The sequence below is a fragment of the Bubalus kerabau genome, chromosome 16, assembly GCF_029407905.1.
Source record: "Bubalus kerabau isolate K-KA32 ecotype Philippines breed swamp buffalo chromosome 16, PCC_UOA_SB_1v2, whole genome shotgun sequence".
In the NCBI taxonomy this organism is placed as follows: domain Eukaryota; kingdom Metazoa; phylum Chordata; class Mammalia; order Artiodactyla; family Bovidae; genus Bubalus; species Bubalus kerabau.
Window position 1 is genome coordinate 11,560,387 of NC_073639.1, and position 17,715 is coordinate 11,578,101.

The following is a 17,715-nucleotide window of genomic DNA, read 5'->3' on the forward strand; positions in this document are numbered from 1 at the left end:
AAGCAATGGAACTTCCAGTAGAGCTTCCTGAAGTGAAGTTGCTCAGTTGTACCTGACTCTTTGCAACCCCATGGACAGTAGCCTACACCAAGCTCCTTCATCCATGGGATTTTCTAAGCAAGAGTGCTGGGGTGTGTTGCCATTTCCTTCTCCAGGGAATCTTCCCGACCCAGGGATCGAACCCAGGTCTCCCTCGTTGTAGACAGACGCTTTACCATCTGAGCCACCAGGGAAAGTCCAGAACTTCCTGGGGTAATGGAAATGTTCATTATATCTACGCTGCCCAATACAATAGCCACTAGTCACATGTGACCATTGTGTTGAAATGTGGCTAGTCTGACTGAGGAACTGAATGTTTCATTGTAGTGAATTTAAATAGCCACATATGGTTAGTGGATATGATATTGAACAGGAGACATCTAGAAGATTGTGATGTATCTTTGCTTACCAAATTTTCAAAATCCAGATTCTAAGCAATGGGATTTTGCTTGGGACAATAAATGAGACAATAAATGCTTGTTAAATTAGCTTGGTAGAATATTTGAAATTGGGCTTCCTAGGTGGCATTAGTGGTAAAGAATCTGCCTGCCAGTACAGGAGATGCCAGAGATGTGGGTTCAGTCCCCGAGTCGGGAAGATCCTCTGGAGAAAGAAATGGCAACCCACTCCAGTATTCTCGCCCAGAAGAATTCTTGCCTGTGTCCCACAGACACAGGAGCCTGGCGGGCTACAGTCCACGGGGTCGCAGAGAGTCAGACACAAACGAGCACACAGTGACTAGTGACTGTGCACCGTTTGAGACTTTGGATGTGTATTGACGTATATGTGTTCACCAGATTATATTTTTTATTCCACTTTAACATGTCCTGACTTCAAATATTGGTTTCTACTGTGGTTTGACTTATAATTCAGTGGCATTGAGTATATCCTTATTGTTATGCAACCGTCACTACCACCTATCTCCAGAATTTTCATCTTTCCCAAACTGAAGCTCTGTATACCTTATACAGTAATTCCTTGTCTCTCCCTGCCCTCGGGCCGTGACAACCACTGTTCTGTTGCCTCTGGGGAATTTGATTATTCTAGGTATCTCAATAAGTGAAATTATACAATATTTGTCCTTTTGTAACTGGCTTATTTTATTAAATTCCGTCCATGTGGTAGCATAGGTCAGATTTCCTTCCTTTTTAATACTTCATCATATGTATGTACCACATTTTGTTTATCTGTCTGTCAGTGGATATTTTGGGTTGCTTTCCCCTTTTAGCTATTACGAACATGCATATATTAATACTTGTTCAAGTCCCTGCTTTCAAGTCTCTGGGTATATTCTGAAGTAGAATTGCTGGATTATATGGTAATTCTATGTTTAACTTTTTGAGAAACTGCCATATCAAGTAAGCTTTCAGTATTTTTCATGATCAGTGTTTGCTAAAGACTATTTAAAACTTTAAAAAAATGTTTTAAATGTTTATTTATTTTAGTTTTGACTGTCTGGGTCTGTCCTGTTGCGCAGGCTTTTCTCTAGTTGTGGTGAGTGAGGGGCCACTCTAGAGTTACCATGCTTGGGCTTCTCAGCGAGTGGCTTCTTTTGCCGCAATAGTAGGCCCTACAGCTCAGTAGCTGGGGGCACACAGGGTCAGTTGCCCCGTGGCACACGGAATCTTCATCGAACCTGTGTCCCCTGCATTGGCAAGTGGATTCTTAACCACTGGACCACCAGGGAAGCTCTGTTGAAAACTTTTGCTTTAAGTTTCTTTGACTTCTTTTTTCCCCCCACAACTCCAAGTAGTTAATTATCAGCAAATTAACCTTTAGCTGAAGAGCTTTCCAGCTCATTGCACCCTATTTTATTTATATACATATATATTATGTATTAGATTCAGCATTCACTCAAAAACCATGACCTGATATATTCTAAGTATGGTGGATACTCAGGGTTCTTAACAGACTATATCAATTCATTACTTAGCATTATTCATATAAGTATATATATTTGCTTCCTGAATGTTATTGAAACAAATGTGATCTTTTATTATATCCACTCCATATTATGGTGCTGAGTTTTGTGACACGACACGGTGATACAGTAGAAGCAACAAATAAACGTGGATTTGATTCCTGGCCCCAGTGCCCGTAGTTGTATGACTTAGCTCTTCCTGAGACTCTGTATATGGAACTGGTAGGATGAGGCCCATTTCATGCAGATTTAAATGACATATAATAGATAAAAAGGCCTGGCGTGGTACTCAACAAGTGTTAGTTCCTTTCTTATATTGTTCACTGTTAAAATGTTGAGTTAGAAAACCCAGCTATAAAAAAGAATAAGAATTACCAGTTGCATCTTAAAAAAAAATCATAAAATGTTAACGCTAGAGAAGTTATTAGAGACTGTTTCCTAAAGGATTCATACACAGTTCATTGTAAAGTGAGACAAGGAGAAAACAAAAAACAAGACTAGGTCATTAACTTTTTTTCAACAACTTTTTACCAAACTTAAATTATGTAATAAGGTTAAAGAGTGAAAAGGCGAGTCCCTGCCCTTATCAGCTGTAGTATGTTGTCTAGTGGAGAAACATGGATAAATAAGCACTTCTAATACTGTGATAAATTCAGTATAGAGATAAGTACACTATATGTGTGCACAGGTCTGGAGACTAGGCACTGAACCTAGACTGCAGATTCCAGCATGTTTGGGAAATGAGAGGCTGGAGCTGGAGATTGAAGGGTGAATAAGAACACTTGCTAGAGTTATGAGTGAAGGATAGCTGCACAGAAGAAACTGCATGAGCCTCCTGTACATCGGTAAAAGAGACCATGGTGGGGAATTAGGTTTGTGGAAATGAGCTGAAGGTGACAAAAGAGAGAGGTGCCAGAAAAAGTAATTTTAATGTCATGAAAAGTAACTTTAGGAGATTTCCATGCCGGTCCAGTGGTGAAGAATCTACCCGCCAATGAAGAGGACAGGTTTGATCCCTGCTCTGGGAAGATTCCTCATGCCGCGGAACAACTAAGCCCACACACCGCAACTCCCGAGCCCGCATGCCTTGGGCTCACGCTCCACAGCAAGAGTGTGTGTGTCAGCCGTCAGTCCTGACTGAGACCCTGTGGACTAGAGGCCATCAGACTATTCTGTCCATGGGATTCTCCAGGCAAGAATGCTAGACTGTGTTGCCACCCGCTTCTCCAAGGGATCTTCCCGGCCCAGGGATCAAACACATTGCAGACAGACTCTTTACCGTCTGAGCCACCTGGGAAGCCCTGGATGCACTGCAACTAGAGAGTACCCCCTCACGACCCCCGCTCTGACCCCGTCACTCATAGCAGCTAGAGAAAGCCCACCCACGTGCAGCAATGAAGACCCAGCACAGCCAAAAATAAATAAAATTTTAAAAAAGAAAAGTAATCTTAACTGTATTATAAGTGGGTTGGAGTTTGGTAACATAACTGCATATACTTTAGAATCTGTCTCAAAGAAGACTGAACAAACAACTGAAAATTCCTCATTGGCTTATTCTAAGGATCATTAGAGAAAGAAGCTTGGATTAAAGAGGACTGTACTGTGAATGGGACGTGAACAACTAAACGCAGTGAGGAAAGGAAATAACAGAAGAACTTTTCAGTGCTTTATTAAGAGATACTTCACACATGATACAATTCACCCACTTAGTTTTAGTTTATTCCCAGAATTGTACAGGCATTATTACTACAATCTAATTTTACATTTTGTCACTATCCACAAAGAAACCCCATATCCATTGCCAGTCACTCTGAAGGAGTTTTTTTTTTTTTTTTTTTTAATGGGTAGGTAATTTATGATGTTTCTCTGTTAATTGGAAAGCTCCAAAGAGAAGCATGTGTCATAGGAAAGAGAATATGTAATAGACCACTAAGCTCTATGAGAAAAAGGAAAAAAAAAACAAAAAAACAAAATCCAGAGCACAGATAGATAAGCCCTGGAAAATCCCATGGACGGAGGAGCCTGGTGGGCTGCAGTCCATGTGGTCACTAGATTCGGACACGACTGAGCAACTTCACTTTTACTTTTCACTTTCATGCATTGGAGAAGGAACTGGCAACCCACTCCAGTGTTCTTGCCTGGAGAATCCCAGGGACGGGGGAGCCTGGTGGGCTGCCGTCTATGGGGTCGCACAGAGTCGGACACGACTGAAGCGACTTAGCAGCAGCAGCAGGAAAGAATACAGTCTTGCGTGGGTAGAGTGGAAGGCCAGCCTGGGGACTAGTTTAAGTAACTGTCTGTGGATGAGGCGAGATGGCAGCCGCCTCCATGAGAGTTTGTACCAAGAGTGAGGTAACGTTTGTGGAGATACCTTAAACTGTTATTTCCTTTCCATGTTGTTTTCCTCTGTTCTCAATAGCAGGAGAATAGATGTAGAAAAAAGTTGAATAGAGAAGGTATGTGTGTGTGTAATTATACATGTGGAAAGAGAGAGATGGGGGTTTGGCCATAGGAGTATGGTAGAATATATATAAAAAAGAATTGAGAGTGGAAGCGTGGTCAATGAAATTGTTAAAGGGATATTGTTGAAATGGTGGCTCGAGGCTGGTTTGGATAAGTAAGGAAAAGGGCTGATAAATTGGAAGAGTTTATTCTTTCATTAATTATTCATTTATTCAACAAATACACATTTTGTTCAAGGGCCTAAAAATACAGTGATGAGCAAGAAAGTCAGTCAAAACCCTTCCCTCATGGAGCTCGATGCACAGAAAATAAACAGTAAAAACTAAGTTCAGTTAGTAATAAGTGCTATGAAGAAAAAAGGCTGCGTAACAGAATAGAGTGATGTGGAAGTAGGACAATCTTTCAGAAAGATTGTTCACAAACTGCCTCTCTCTTCATAAAGCTTTTCCTCCTGCACTTTGAGAATGACGTACATTCGTGCACAGAAGCCCAGGGAGGCAGCTCCCACTGCTCCATCTCCAGCCAGCCTTGTTCCTGCAGCCCCGTGCCAGGACAGCCTCCCAAGTCTTGTCAAGTCTTGCTAGTTGCAAAGCTTCCACTACCGCCGTCTTCTGATTTGCTCTCCGCCCCATCTCCAGACTGTCCCATCTTTCCTTCAGAATCTCGTTTTTCTAAGAGGCTTTAACATCTCTAGTATTAGGAAATTTGTGCATACACTTGGCTTATACTAAAACATTATCCCTGCAAAATCACAGTAACGGTATCAGGATGGATTTGGCCTCTCTAGCATTTAAAGCAGACCAGACTAGACATTTTGTTCAGTACCTCTAGTTTTCCTTATTTCTGTTCACTACTGTCTACTTAGTTTTCATCTGGAACACTTAGATGTCCCCACAGTCATACACAGAGGCAAGCTGTCTACAAACAAGTCATGTTTGCACCTATTATTTGGGAAAAGCTCCGTTCCTCAAGAGAAGGTTTTATTCTAGAATGAATGGTTAATACATATGGTGTAGTAAGTGATCATAAAAATAATCTCTCTATAAAAAAAGCACTAAACGATAGAAATAATAACCATAAGAGGAGGAAGAGTAATCAGAGAAACAGCCTGCAGCACATTAAACTTTTATGTTGTTTTTAATTTTTAGAAAACAGCTGGGTTATCAATATACAACTCTGTCTGTATTTGCATATGTCACACACCAGAAAGAATTATTTTTTCAGGCAAATATGCTTTTTCTCCCCAAATATCTGTGACCTCCAACTAAAGGATTTGTTCTTATCTTGAGCACTTTATTCTAACTGACCTCTTTATTTCTTTATTTTCGGTACCCTTTTCTCTACCGTCGCCACTTTTAATATACCCTATTTCTTGTCTGCGGGGCTTCCCTGGTGGCTCAGATGGTAAAGAATCCTGCCACTGCAGCAGACGCAGTAGACGTGGGTCCGATCCCTGGGTCGGGAAGATCCCCTGGCGGAGGAAATGGCAACCCTCTCCAGTATTCTTGCCTGGAGAAATCCCGTGGACAGAGGAGCCTGGCGGGCTACAGTCCATAGGGTTGCAAAGAGTTGAACATGACTGAATGACTAACACACACATTTCTTGTCTATACAGACAAAGTACAAATAAATAAAGATTTGTTATTTTCTGATGATTAATTTTTTTGATTATGGTTTAATTCATTCACCTTTCTTCCTTCTACCAGCATTTCAAAAAAACTAAAAAACAGGGAAAGAAGTAATTTAAAAAGAAGGGAAATTTAAGATAATTGAATTCAGAGTCAGATATGAATAAGAATAAATATTTTTCTTAAGGAAAAAACCTTCCAAAATCCAAATGATGAGTTGAATATTAAGTTTACAAAATACTTTTTATTTTCCAAAAAAATGGAAACCAATTTCCTTAAATTATTTCTTTAATATATTTAGAATATAATTGTATTTAGGGGCATGATTTCTAGAACAATTCTGTATCCTTTCTTATATGCAGAATTTTCCTGTCATTTATCATATAGATGGTATTTGCTATATCCAAAAGTTGAGAGCTTAGTTAGCAACTCCTTGCTGCTGCTGCTGCTGCTGCTAAGTCGCTTCAGTTGTGTCCGAGTCTGTGTGACCCCATAGACGGCAGCCCACCAGGCTCCCCCGTCCCTGGGATTCTCCAGGCAAGAACACTGGAGTGGGTTGCCATTTCCTTCTCCAATGCATGCAAGTGAAAAGTGAAAGTGAAGTCGCTCAGTCGCGTCTGACTCCTAGCGACCCCATGGACTGAAGCACACCAGGCTCCTTTGTCCATGGGATTTTCCAGGCAAGAGTACTGGAGTGGGGTGCCATTGCCTTCTCCAAGCAACTCCTTAGTGTAAGACAGTTCATTGCTAGAGTTTTATTAGGTCAGAAATAAGTATTTAGAAGTTGTATGGACAGTGATGTGCTCTGAGTGAGATGTTTCCACTACATGTCGGAGCACAAAGGAGAAACAGCCAACCCAGACTGAGGCAGTACTAACCCGCCTGAGCATAGTCCTTAAGGAATGAGGGGTAGGCGCAGCGGTAGGAGGGGCAGGGGAGCTCAAAGCAGAGAGCACAATGTGTGGGGAGAGGTCGGGGTGGCGGGAGCATAAGCAGCTGACGACCAAGAGTGGTTAGGTAGATGGTGTCTCCAAAACACATTTGGAAACCATTTATGTCTGTGTCATGTCATTAGTCCAAGCCACCACCATCAACTCTCCCCTGACTGGCCTGGTCACCCTTTCCTACGCTTAACTACCTGCAGTCCACTTTCCGCTGAGCTGCCAAAGTGACATTTTGAAAGTGTAAATCAGACTGTGTCCCTCCTCTACTTAAGCTCTCCTATTTCACGCGAAACGCAGAATAGAGCTCTGCTCGGTCCGCGGGTCTGGCCCCCGCCTTCCTGCCTCATCTCACGCCCTGCCGTCCTCGCCCTCGTTTGCGTGCCTCGTCTCACGCCCTGCCGTCCTCACCCTCGTTTGCGTGCCTCGTCTCACGCCCTGCCGTCCTCGCCCTCGTTTGCGTGCCTCATCTCACGCCCTGCCGTCCTCACCCTCGTTTGCGTGCCTCGTCTCACGCCCTGCCGTCCTCGCCCTCGTTTGCGTGCCTCATCTCACGCCCTGCCGTCCTCACCCTCGTTTGCGTGTGCTGTGACACCGGCCTTCCTTCTCTTCCTGCCCTTGTCGTTCGGGCCTCAGCGTGAAGGTCATCTCTGCGGCAAAAGCTTGCGCCTTCATGCATCCACGCCTGGTGTCTTTTTGTTATTAACTGTAGCTTAATTTAAAGCTGAAGACCAATACATGTGACACAGAGTCTTTGAAATCTTTTTGAGACTTAAGTAACCTCGGTCTTTGTTCTGTGTGTGCCTGAGAAACGATGGGTGCTCTGCAGTGTTTAGGCGTAGAGGCCACTTTCCTATAGACAGTAATAAGTAAAGACCACTGAAGAATGTGATTAGTGAATATTATTTTTTATTAATGTTAGTGATTGTTCTGTGGTATATTTGACCCTACAATAAAGAATTCCATACTACTTGCTTTCTCAGTTGGTATGCTCTCTTTTTATATTTTTCCTGTTTCTACTTTAAAACTATCAGTTCTCACTTCTTGTTCCTGTGTCAATATGTCTGTCTTTTGGACACCTGCCTTCCTACTCTACAATTAGCTATTTCTTAAACATGATAGCCTGAGAAACCAAAAGACCAGGATAAAACTAAATTTAAAGTAAATAAATAGGTTTTGATTACTTCCTCAAAGTATGAACTAGAGTAACGAAAACACTGTGCTCTAGTTTTAACGTTCAGTGAAACAGAATAGAGCTTTCAGAAATGTGTGTGTGTGTGTTAGTCGTTCTGCTGCTGCTGCTGCTAAGTCACTTCAGTCGTGTCCGACTCTGTGCGACCCCATAGACAGCAGCCCACCAGGCTTCCCCGTCCCTGGGATTCCCCAGGCAAGAACACTGGAGTGGGTTGCCATTTCCTTCTCCAAAAGAAACTATAGAAAGAAAGTGAAGTTGCTTAGTCATGTCCAACTCTTTGTGACCCCATGGACTGTAGCCTACCAGGCTCCCCTGTCCATGGAATTTTCCAGGCAAGAGTACTGGAGTGGGTTGCCATTTCCTTCTCCAGTTTCAGAAATAGATATGAGAATATATGATAGAGGTGGTATTTTAAATCACTGGGAAAAGGCTATCTTATGTACCTGTTATGTTAAGACAGCTAGCTAATTGTTATAAATTTAGATCCCTGTTTCACATCTTAAAGTGAAAGAAATTACAAATGAATTACATATATTTATTTGGAATAAAGGCTATAGTATAAGTATAAAAAACTGAACTACAGGACATAGCAAATACTGTAGTAAGTAGTTTTATAATCTTGGAATGGAAAAGGCCCCTTTTGTATGTCAGTAACAAAACCAAAGTCATTAAAGAAATTGTTACATTTGTCTACATAAAAACTGAAGTTTTTGTACGTCCAAAAAAAGACAACAAATGACAAAGTTCAGGAATAGATAATTCACAAAAGATGAAGTCCAGGCCATAAATGAATGAAGCCTCACTAGTAATCAGTGAAATTCAGCTGCATTCAGTAAAATCCAACACATTTTTTACCTGTTGGACTGCCTAAGATGAAAAATAACAAAAATTTCTAATTTTTAGAAAATAGATATAGTTGCTCAGGTCTTCCCTTGTGGCTCAGCTGTTGAAGAATGCACCTGCAATGCATTGATCCCTGGGATGGGAAGATCCCCTGGAGAAGGGAAAGGCTACACACTCCAGTATTTGGCCTGGAAAATTCCATGGACTGTATCATCCATGGGGTCACAAAGAGCTGGACATGACTGAGTGACTTTCACTTTCATAGTTGCTCATAATAGCAAAAAAAAACCCCACAAGAACCACATAAATATCTAACAGTAAAGAAACTGATTAAATAAATATAGGTAAATCCATACAATGAAATGCTACTATATACATCATTAAAATTATTGCTGTATATTTCTATATTTATTGTTATGGAAAAATACTTTGCCATATTACATACAAAAACAGATCATGTTTTGAAACAGAAAATACAAATTTTGTGATGTGTATTTATACATTAGGAAATTTCTGATGTTTATATGGTCATCTTAGACGTTTATATGGTCATCTAACTGAAAATACGGAGAAGGCAATGACACCCCACTCCAGTACTCTTGCCTGGAAAATCCCATGGACGGAGGGGCCTGGTGGGCTGCTGTCTGTGGGGTCGCACAGAGTTGGACACAACTGAAGCGACTTAGCAGCAGCAGCAGCAGCAACTGAAAATAGTTATTTAATCTTTGATTAGCGAGATCATGGAATTCTTTTATTTGCTACTTTCTGTATGCTGAAAATTTTTCCTCTGGAAAATCAAAAGGAAAAAGCCAAACTCCTGCTCTTTCACTCTTGTGAGGGGGAAAAAGTATCTGCTTGAAAATTCAAGCAAGCAATGCAGGTTAACAGGAGGATAAGAATATTGACTTTGGTTTTGACTCTTTGGAGGTCTTTTGTGATTACTTTCTGGGACTGGCCATTTTTAATGTTGGTAGGATAGTGACTTTATATATAATGATCTTTGTGTAACTTCAGTAAAGATGAAGGAGGTTACAATTTCTTCACTTACCTCTCTCAGAAATTAGAGTACCTGTAATCAGTTTTTTAACTCGCTGAACTAGGATTGTTTTTCATACATTTTGGAAACAAATTCCCTCATTTTTTCCAGCATATTTGAGGAGGACCACAAAAGATCACTTCCACTCTTTCAGAAAATATCTTTGGTATATCACTGTTAATTGTAGTTCTTCTTATCATTTTCTAAAAGCAGGAAGGCTTTTGACTCAGGACTCGTAAAATCTTGATTTCTGGGTTCACTACTAAATTGTGTATGTGTGGTGTTTGTATGGTTTGTATATAATTAAATGGTATATAAAGGGATTTTACAACTTATTTATCCAAAAATGTGCCAGAACCCTGAGAATTCAAATACCACAAAGTATAAAGTTAAAGAGTAGAAAGTCTCCAGCTCTAAGATTAGACTGTGTTAACCAATGCCAGAGTCACGTGCTAAAGTCAGCTATCGTGGTTTCTATATGATGTTCTTTGATATATACAGAAAAAAGCCTCTGCCACCTAATTCAGTGCCTTTTACTCATGTTTGAAAGTAACTCTACTTCACCATTAGAGATTATTTATTTAATCACAGACCTATTTTTTGAAACAACTTTTTCTAGTCATTCAGCTCCCTGTGTGTAGGACTTGATAGTAGATTTTGACAAAGCGAAAAGTATAGACACAGCATAGGGTTCGAGCACCCAGTGGGTATGGAGTGCAGGGACAGACTCCAGGGTGCACCGGAGCTAGGAAGCAGAGGTGTGGGTTCAGAGACCAGAAGGTACGCTGCAGGTAGATGCTGCTTAGGGCACCGTTAATGGAAACAGCATCTGTCATCTGTGCTTTTCCTTCTTTCCTTCTCTCACCTTACTCTAAATACTCACTACATTTGCTCTAGAAGCATCGTTTTCTCCTTTTCAAGCAAATGCACTGTTATTTTATGTTTATGTGAGTTCAGAAATTAAAGTTATTCATTCCTTCTGAAAATGCACCTCAGCTCTATTTATAAAGATGGGTAGAGAAGAGGAAAAGGAGAGACGTGATCCTGCTCGATTTAAGGAATTACATACAGTGGGTCTCGTAATATGAAAGTAAAACCCGAAAAATTTCCCCTAAGTTGTGTTTAGTGTCAGTGGTTGATTTTCCCTCTTCCAAATGCTGTTGTAGTAACACATAATCACTCTGAGAAGATCTGTTTTCCAAAAGCAGCAGCAGCAGTGTTTAAGTTTACGTGACCCCAGTCTCATGACAGCAGTAGCAAATCAGATATCTTATCCAAGGAAAAGCATTTTTGGCTTAGAATTCAATCATTTTCATGGTGGGAGTCAACAGCTTACTCCAGCTCTAACACTACTGCAGAGCACTCGCTGCAGTGAATCTTTCAGAAAGCATAAACACAATTGGTATTTATAGCATTGTTAACATTTGCTGAATAGTTAGGAGAATGGTCTGTAAGCCTGTTTGAAGCAGGTGGGGGAGCAGGAATCTTTGTTGTGACTGCCGTGAGATTTAAGAGTAGGACATTAGTACAACGGGGTTACAATGGTTGTAGCAAGAGAATAAAGTGGAAATATTGAATACAATAAGGTAAGATTTCACACGGCCGCAATTCAGAGTGTGACAAAAATAATCCTGACGCATCTCTGGCCAGAAGTGTGTTACACAGATGGCACATTTGACACAGTGCAGGGCAGGAGCTGTACGGTGAAAAGCCAAATAAACGGTAAGGATTAGTCAGGTTTTAATTGAAAACCTACATAAAACCTTGAAATTATGCCAAACTTTCTTGTTTATTAAAATCACAATCAGAGTTTCCCTTAAACATTAAAATTGTCAATAAAGCTAATCTTCATATTTTGCCAGTTATTATGCCTCTTGCAGACTTTTGAGTTAAGTAGGTGTAGCTAAATTTATACACCCAAGGACGTGAAGCAGAGTGTTCATCTTTTTATGATTTTTCCTCTATCCTCTGCCCAGGGAACCCTGAGCCGCTCTGTTATGCTGATGACTGTCATAACCCTGTGCTCTCTTGGCACCATCTTTATTTTAAAGTGAAAGTGTGAAAGTACTCTCAAATCAAGTGACTGAAATTTTTTTTTCAAAATATTAAACTAAATTCAAGCTTCTAGAATGGTTAAGTCAAATTACCTAGATTTGAAAAATCTCTGTAAGACTATTTGCAAGTGTAACCGATTGCTGACTGTTAGAATAGCATAGTCAGATTTCAAATTTCAGAATAGCAGTGTTCTTTTCTTTTGTTTCTACAAAGATGAGGAAGTTTACTTGGAATCACTATTTTTAGTTTATATTATTGGTGCAAAGGAAGAACTGAGGTTCTGTGAATACAGTATTCAGGAAACACTTAAGTGCAAAATTTTTAAACGTTACATATGACTTAACGCTGTTGTAACAGTAAACATATTGCCTTCCCTCTGTCTCTGCCAGGTGTGTGTGTGTGTGTTGTCTTTCAGTCTTAAGTTTCTTGAAATCAAAGATTCCTCATTCTATCTCATTTCAGTGTTTGTACATGGTGGATACTCACAAATACGACTGAGAAAATAGATGAAATGATTCTTAACAAATTAATGACCAAATGACTGTTTCCATGACATAGTTTAAACAGACTTGTCTAGTTTTAAGAAATAATTTAACCTTCTGAATGCAACTATCCTGATTTCTTTTTTTTTCCCCTTTGAGAACTTTGACTGTGTTTTCACTGTTTGCCTCTTAGTATTGGCAACCTCTTTGAAGCAACATTCCACTTATTTTTCTAGGCAGGAGGCTTTATCTACTCGTTTCCAGTAGCTAGAGATGGAGGTGTTTTGAATGAGCACATCAATGTTCTAGACAGAGATACTGTTTGAAATTATCCATGAACACGGTACGGCTGAACGTTATTGAGTGACATTTGTTTCTGTTGGTTGTGTCTGCTCTGACTAGCTGGTTTCTTTCAGATTGGCAGCTGGAATTACGCTGCGGTGGATGGACAGCTCCGAGAAGCAGAGATTGTAGTGAGGCTGCGCTGGGTCTCAGTGTACTGTGCCCGGAATGTATGGGCTCAGTTAAAGGCTCTGATGGGAAACCAGGGCATATTTTCACAGTTTATAGTTATTTTATGTATAAATTAAACATAAAGTTTAAGTGGTGACTTCCATAATATTATTGAGTAGATAAATAAGTAAAAATACTCCTTTTCTAATTTTCCCTCTCCCCTGGTTTCTTGTCACTAAATTCTTTTTTTTTTTTTAAGAGGTTTACTTTATTTAGCTAGCTATTCTCTCTTTGCTCTTTATGTATATTATATGCCATCATGATATGTATATGTCTCCAAATACCAAATATAAGTAGAACATAGTTTGCTTACAAAATGTGTGCTGCATACCTTTCTAAATATTTAGTTAGCAGTAAATGATGGTAAAATATTGATAAAACTAATGGCTCCTTGAAACCAGATAGAAATAATTTAGGAAATAACCTCAAAATAACAAAATTAACTTTGTAGTAAGGTCTGTTGGTTTCACAATGTTTGACCAATTTATCAACTGGAGCTGTTCTGAGATGGTTAAGAAATACTTCTGGTTACTATATCAATGGAAAAATTAAACTTTATAAAGCTATGTTTTGTATTTTCGATTTTTCCTTAGATTTTTTAGTTTTCAATTTTTTTTTAAAAGGAAATTTTTTGTTACTCTTTATTTTTTTTTCTTTTAAATTTTTTATTTTATTTTTAAACTTTGCAAATTGTGTTAGTTTTGCCAAATATCAAAATGAATCCGCCACAGGTATTCATGTGTTCCCCATCCTGAACCCTCCTCCCTCCTCCCTTCCCATACCATCCCTCTGGGTCGTCCCAGTGCACTAGCCCCAAGCATCCAGTATCGTGCATCGAACCTGGACTGGCAACTCGTTTCTTACATGATATTATACATGTTTCAATGCCATTCTCCCAAATCTTCCCACTCTCTTTAAGACACCAACTAGAATAAAGGTGAAGAAGGTATTCATTTTTATTCTGCCAATCTTTTCATCCACCGTCCACCATAGATAATAACTGGTAGGTTTATATACCTTTCCAGATTTTATACATGTGTATTTATGTATGTACTCACATAGCATGTACTCATTTAACATATATGAGTGTTGTTATAGTTTTTTTTACATTTAATTTTTTTTATTAAATGAGATAATGCACTGTATTCTTTGTTGATTTGGAATTGTTTTAATCAATGTACTATAGACTAGTTTCCATATCACATGTATTCAGTTCTGCCCATTCATTTTAATGACTGTGTAGTATTCCATTAATATAGTTTAGTTTTCTCCCCTAGTTTTTACATAATAATAAAAAATTTTCTCAAAATTAAAAATAGTTTCAGTCTTTCAAGTCCAAATTTACATAGAATGACGTCTGTTCAGTTAACATATTTATTCACTATATCCATCTTTTGTGTGGATTACTTTGCATAATTTGTTGATTAAATATTGTCTGGTGTTTATTTTGACCATAAATCTAATTGACTTTTTAAAATTCCAACTGATAATAGTATATCCATGAAACTTTTTTCCCTGATAGGTTATCTTTTACATTATACTGTATAAAGTTTGAATTCTATATTTCTTATTTCCAGAGAACTTGAATATTTACATTTCTATCTTAAAAGATTCCTTTTAAATAATTTGAGTTAGGTTCATTATGCTTTTTAGTTTGTACATTTATTGTTCTGGCTTTTAAAAAGTAATTCTGTATTTCATTTCTTATATTCAGAGGGAACTTGGTTTCTCAATGTTTCTAAATGTTGCTTTGCCTTTTTTTTAACCAGCTAGAGGTATTATGCAAACAAGACCATATATATTAGGTATAAAGATAATTTTCTCCTTTAGATTCTTTATCCATTTTAATCAAGTATATCTACTTGTCATGGATTCTCTTTTGGCCTTCAGTTCAGTTCAGTTGCTCAGTCGTGTCCGACTCTTTGCGACCCCATGAATCGCAGCACGCCAGGCCTCCCTGTCCATCACCAACTCCTGGAGTTCACTCAGACTCACGTCCACGGAGTCGGTGATGCCATCCAGCCATCTCATCCTCTGTCATCCCCTTCTCCTCCTGCCCCCAATCCCTCCCAACATCAGAGTCTTTTCCAATGAGTCAACTCTTCGCATGAGGTGGCCAAAGTACTGGAGTTTCAGCTTTAGCATCATCCCTTCCAAAGAAATCCCAGGGCTGATCTCCTTCAGAATGGACTGGTTGGATCTCCTTGCAGTCCAAGGGACTCGCAAGAGTCTTCTCCAACACCACAGTTCAAAAGCATCAATTCTTCGGCACTCAGCCTTCTTCACAGTCCAACTCTCACATCCATACATGACCACAGGAAAAACCATAGTCTTGACTAGATGGACCTTTGTTGGCAAAGTAATGTCTCTGCTTTTGAAAATGCTATCTATGGTGGTCATAACTTTCCTTCCAAGGAGTAAGCATCTTTTAATTTCATGGCTGCAGTATTATCAGGATTTTTGTCCTTTAGGAATTAAATGCTAACTTCAACATGTAATGATTAGTAAGCTTTTTTAACTTGCTGATATCCAGCATATTTTAACAGTGGCCTCAGAAAGCACTGAGGCTGGTTAACTAGAAAGTTAGTTAGTAAATTTTGAGTGGAAATTGGTCAAATATCCAGCAAGTTTTTCTCCAGTTTAATTCAACTGTGTGAAGGGTAAGGGGAAGAAGAGGCTCAAGTGCTATTTTATAACACAGGAGAAATCACTAAATGGCCTATTATGACTCTTTTTAAACGGTGAAAATTGAATTAATTCTGAAATCCAAACTATGAAGTCTTATTTGGATTTGTAAATATCTTTTGGTGAGTTACTCTACAATCTTAAGATAGCCTTCTAGAACTTAATTTTGGTAATGTCAGAATTTTAGTATACTGATAATGGCACGTTAGTTTTTATTAAATGATTTTTTTCAATTTCCCTATCCCAAGTTTATAGTGCTTTTAGATGTAAATATATAGGGGATAAAATGCAATTTCAGAGTTGTGTGCTTAAGAAAAGCAGAGTACATATGTGTTTACCTTAATTGCATCCATATGTTTAAGTTATTTCTCCCCCAAACCCATCTTAAAATAAAGTTTTACAGCTTTATTGTTGGTTACTAAGTGCTGTTCCGAGTTCACTTGTTTCCTCTGTTAGATTAAAAAGACCACTTCAGAGAGTCTAAAATATTCATTCTTAAGTTGAAGCCCTACATTGTCACTAAGCCAGTCTACTTTCCTTTTCTTGTGTTTCTCTCATTCTTTCATTTTATCTAGTGTGTGTACCTATATTCCCTCTACATATTAATATAATGTCCCTTTCTCTCAGTATAGCCATAAAATCTTGCAAGTATGCAATGGTTGGCACAGAAAACAATAGAATACACAGCTTGTTGAAAATCTTTTCATAATATTTCCATTTGGAAATCCATTAATAAATTCTCTAGGTAATATTTGAGATGCTGTTTATAAAATATAAGTATGTGGTTTTACTGGAAAGTCTTGAAGTATTTGCATAGTCTTTTTTATTACTATGTATTTCAACATCTGGAATGCTGCCTGCTGGATTCAGCTTTATTATAGAAAGTCGTAACAGGCTATTTACAGAAATAATTGGAAATTGATGAATAAGAATGAAGTAAACTTTCTGGTAGAAATGTTTAGCAGAATGTTTTTTTCAGTGGTAGGCTGCTCTGTGATAGTGTTAGGAGGTATCTCTTAGCTGCATCCCTGCTGAATTGTGCTGACTTGGATAACCTTTCATTCATTCAGCATTTCATTCTTATTTCTTGAGCACCTACTGTGTGTCAAGCCCCCCCAGAAGCACAGCAATACTTGGAAGTCTCTGCTCTCAATGAGACAGGAATTAGACCAGTGATTCAGAATTTTAGTTAAGTAGGTAAAGTAAGTAAGGGGTCTGGACACAGTTGCTCCAAGAGCAACAGAGAAGGAGAGCAACTGTCTGAATGAAACCTAGAAAGAGACTTCTCAGAGTGCAGAGATATGTGAGCTCATCTTAAAGAATGAGGAGAAGGCAACCACACAGAGAAAGGGGATAGAAAAGAATAGGAAAACAATATATATAAAAGCAGTATGTCACATTACATCACATCTTACAGAGTTTAAGAGGGACAGTGTCAGGATGAGACTGGAAACATAGGCCAGAGAGCCAGATCGCTGTTATTATTAGTCTTAATTATAAGTGATTAGAAACATTTAGTAAATGCTTCCTTAACCTCAGCCACACACCATACTGTCTTTTATGTAAATGTTGTAATACTAACATCAGACACTTACAGAGGTGTCACGAACTGTTCTGTATTTTATATTATTTCATTTAAACTTTACAACAACTCAATAAATACCCACTATCATTATCACCATTCTTAGACAAGAATACTAAGGCCTAACTTGCCAAAGTCACTCAGCTAGTATGTGATAAAGCTAATATCTGAACTGCAGCAGTCTGATTGCAGCGTCTGCATACTTAACCTCATGCTATGGGGCCAGCCTATGATAAGGAATTTGGATGGAAGGATTTTAACAAGAGAAGTCACCTAATCAAATTTGCAGCTTTAGCATTGAACATCTCCTTTCAAGTCCACACGTGTTTAAC

General features: G+C 38.9%; 1 protein-coding gene across 9 annotated transcripts in view; it reads left to right on the forward strand.

Annotated features, from left to right (window-relative positions):
- The window catches only part of LRBA (LPS responsive beige-like anchor protein), a 746,530-nt gene that overhangs the window by 664,199 nt on the left and 64,616 nt on the right, over window positions 1-17,715 (forward strand). The window contains exon 49 of one of the 9 annotated variants that reach the window (XM_055550589.1): window positions 13,020-14,400. The exons of the other annotated variants lie outside the window; for them this stretch is intronic. Within the exon in view, the coding sequence (XP_055406564.1) occupies window positions 13,020-13,193 (174 nt within the window). The 3' untranslated portion in view covers window positions 13,194-14,400. Of the gene's footprint in view, window positions 1-13,019; window positions 14,401-17,715 lie in introns of those variants that run through there. 9 annotated transcript variants of the gene reach the window in all.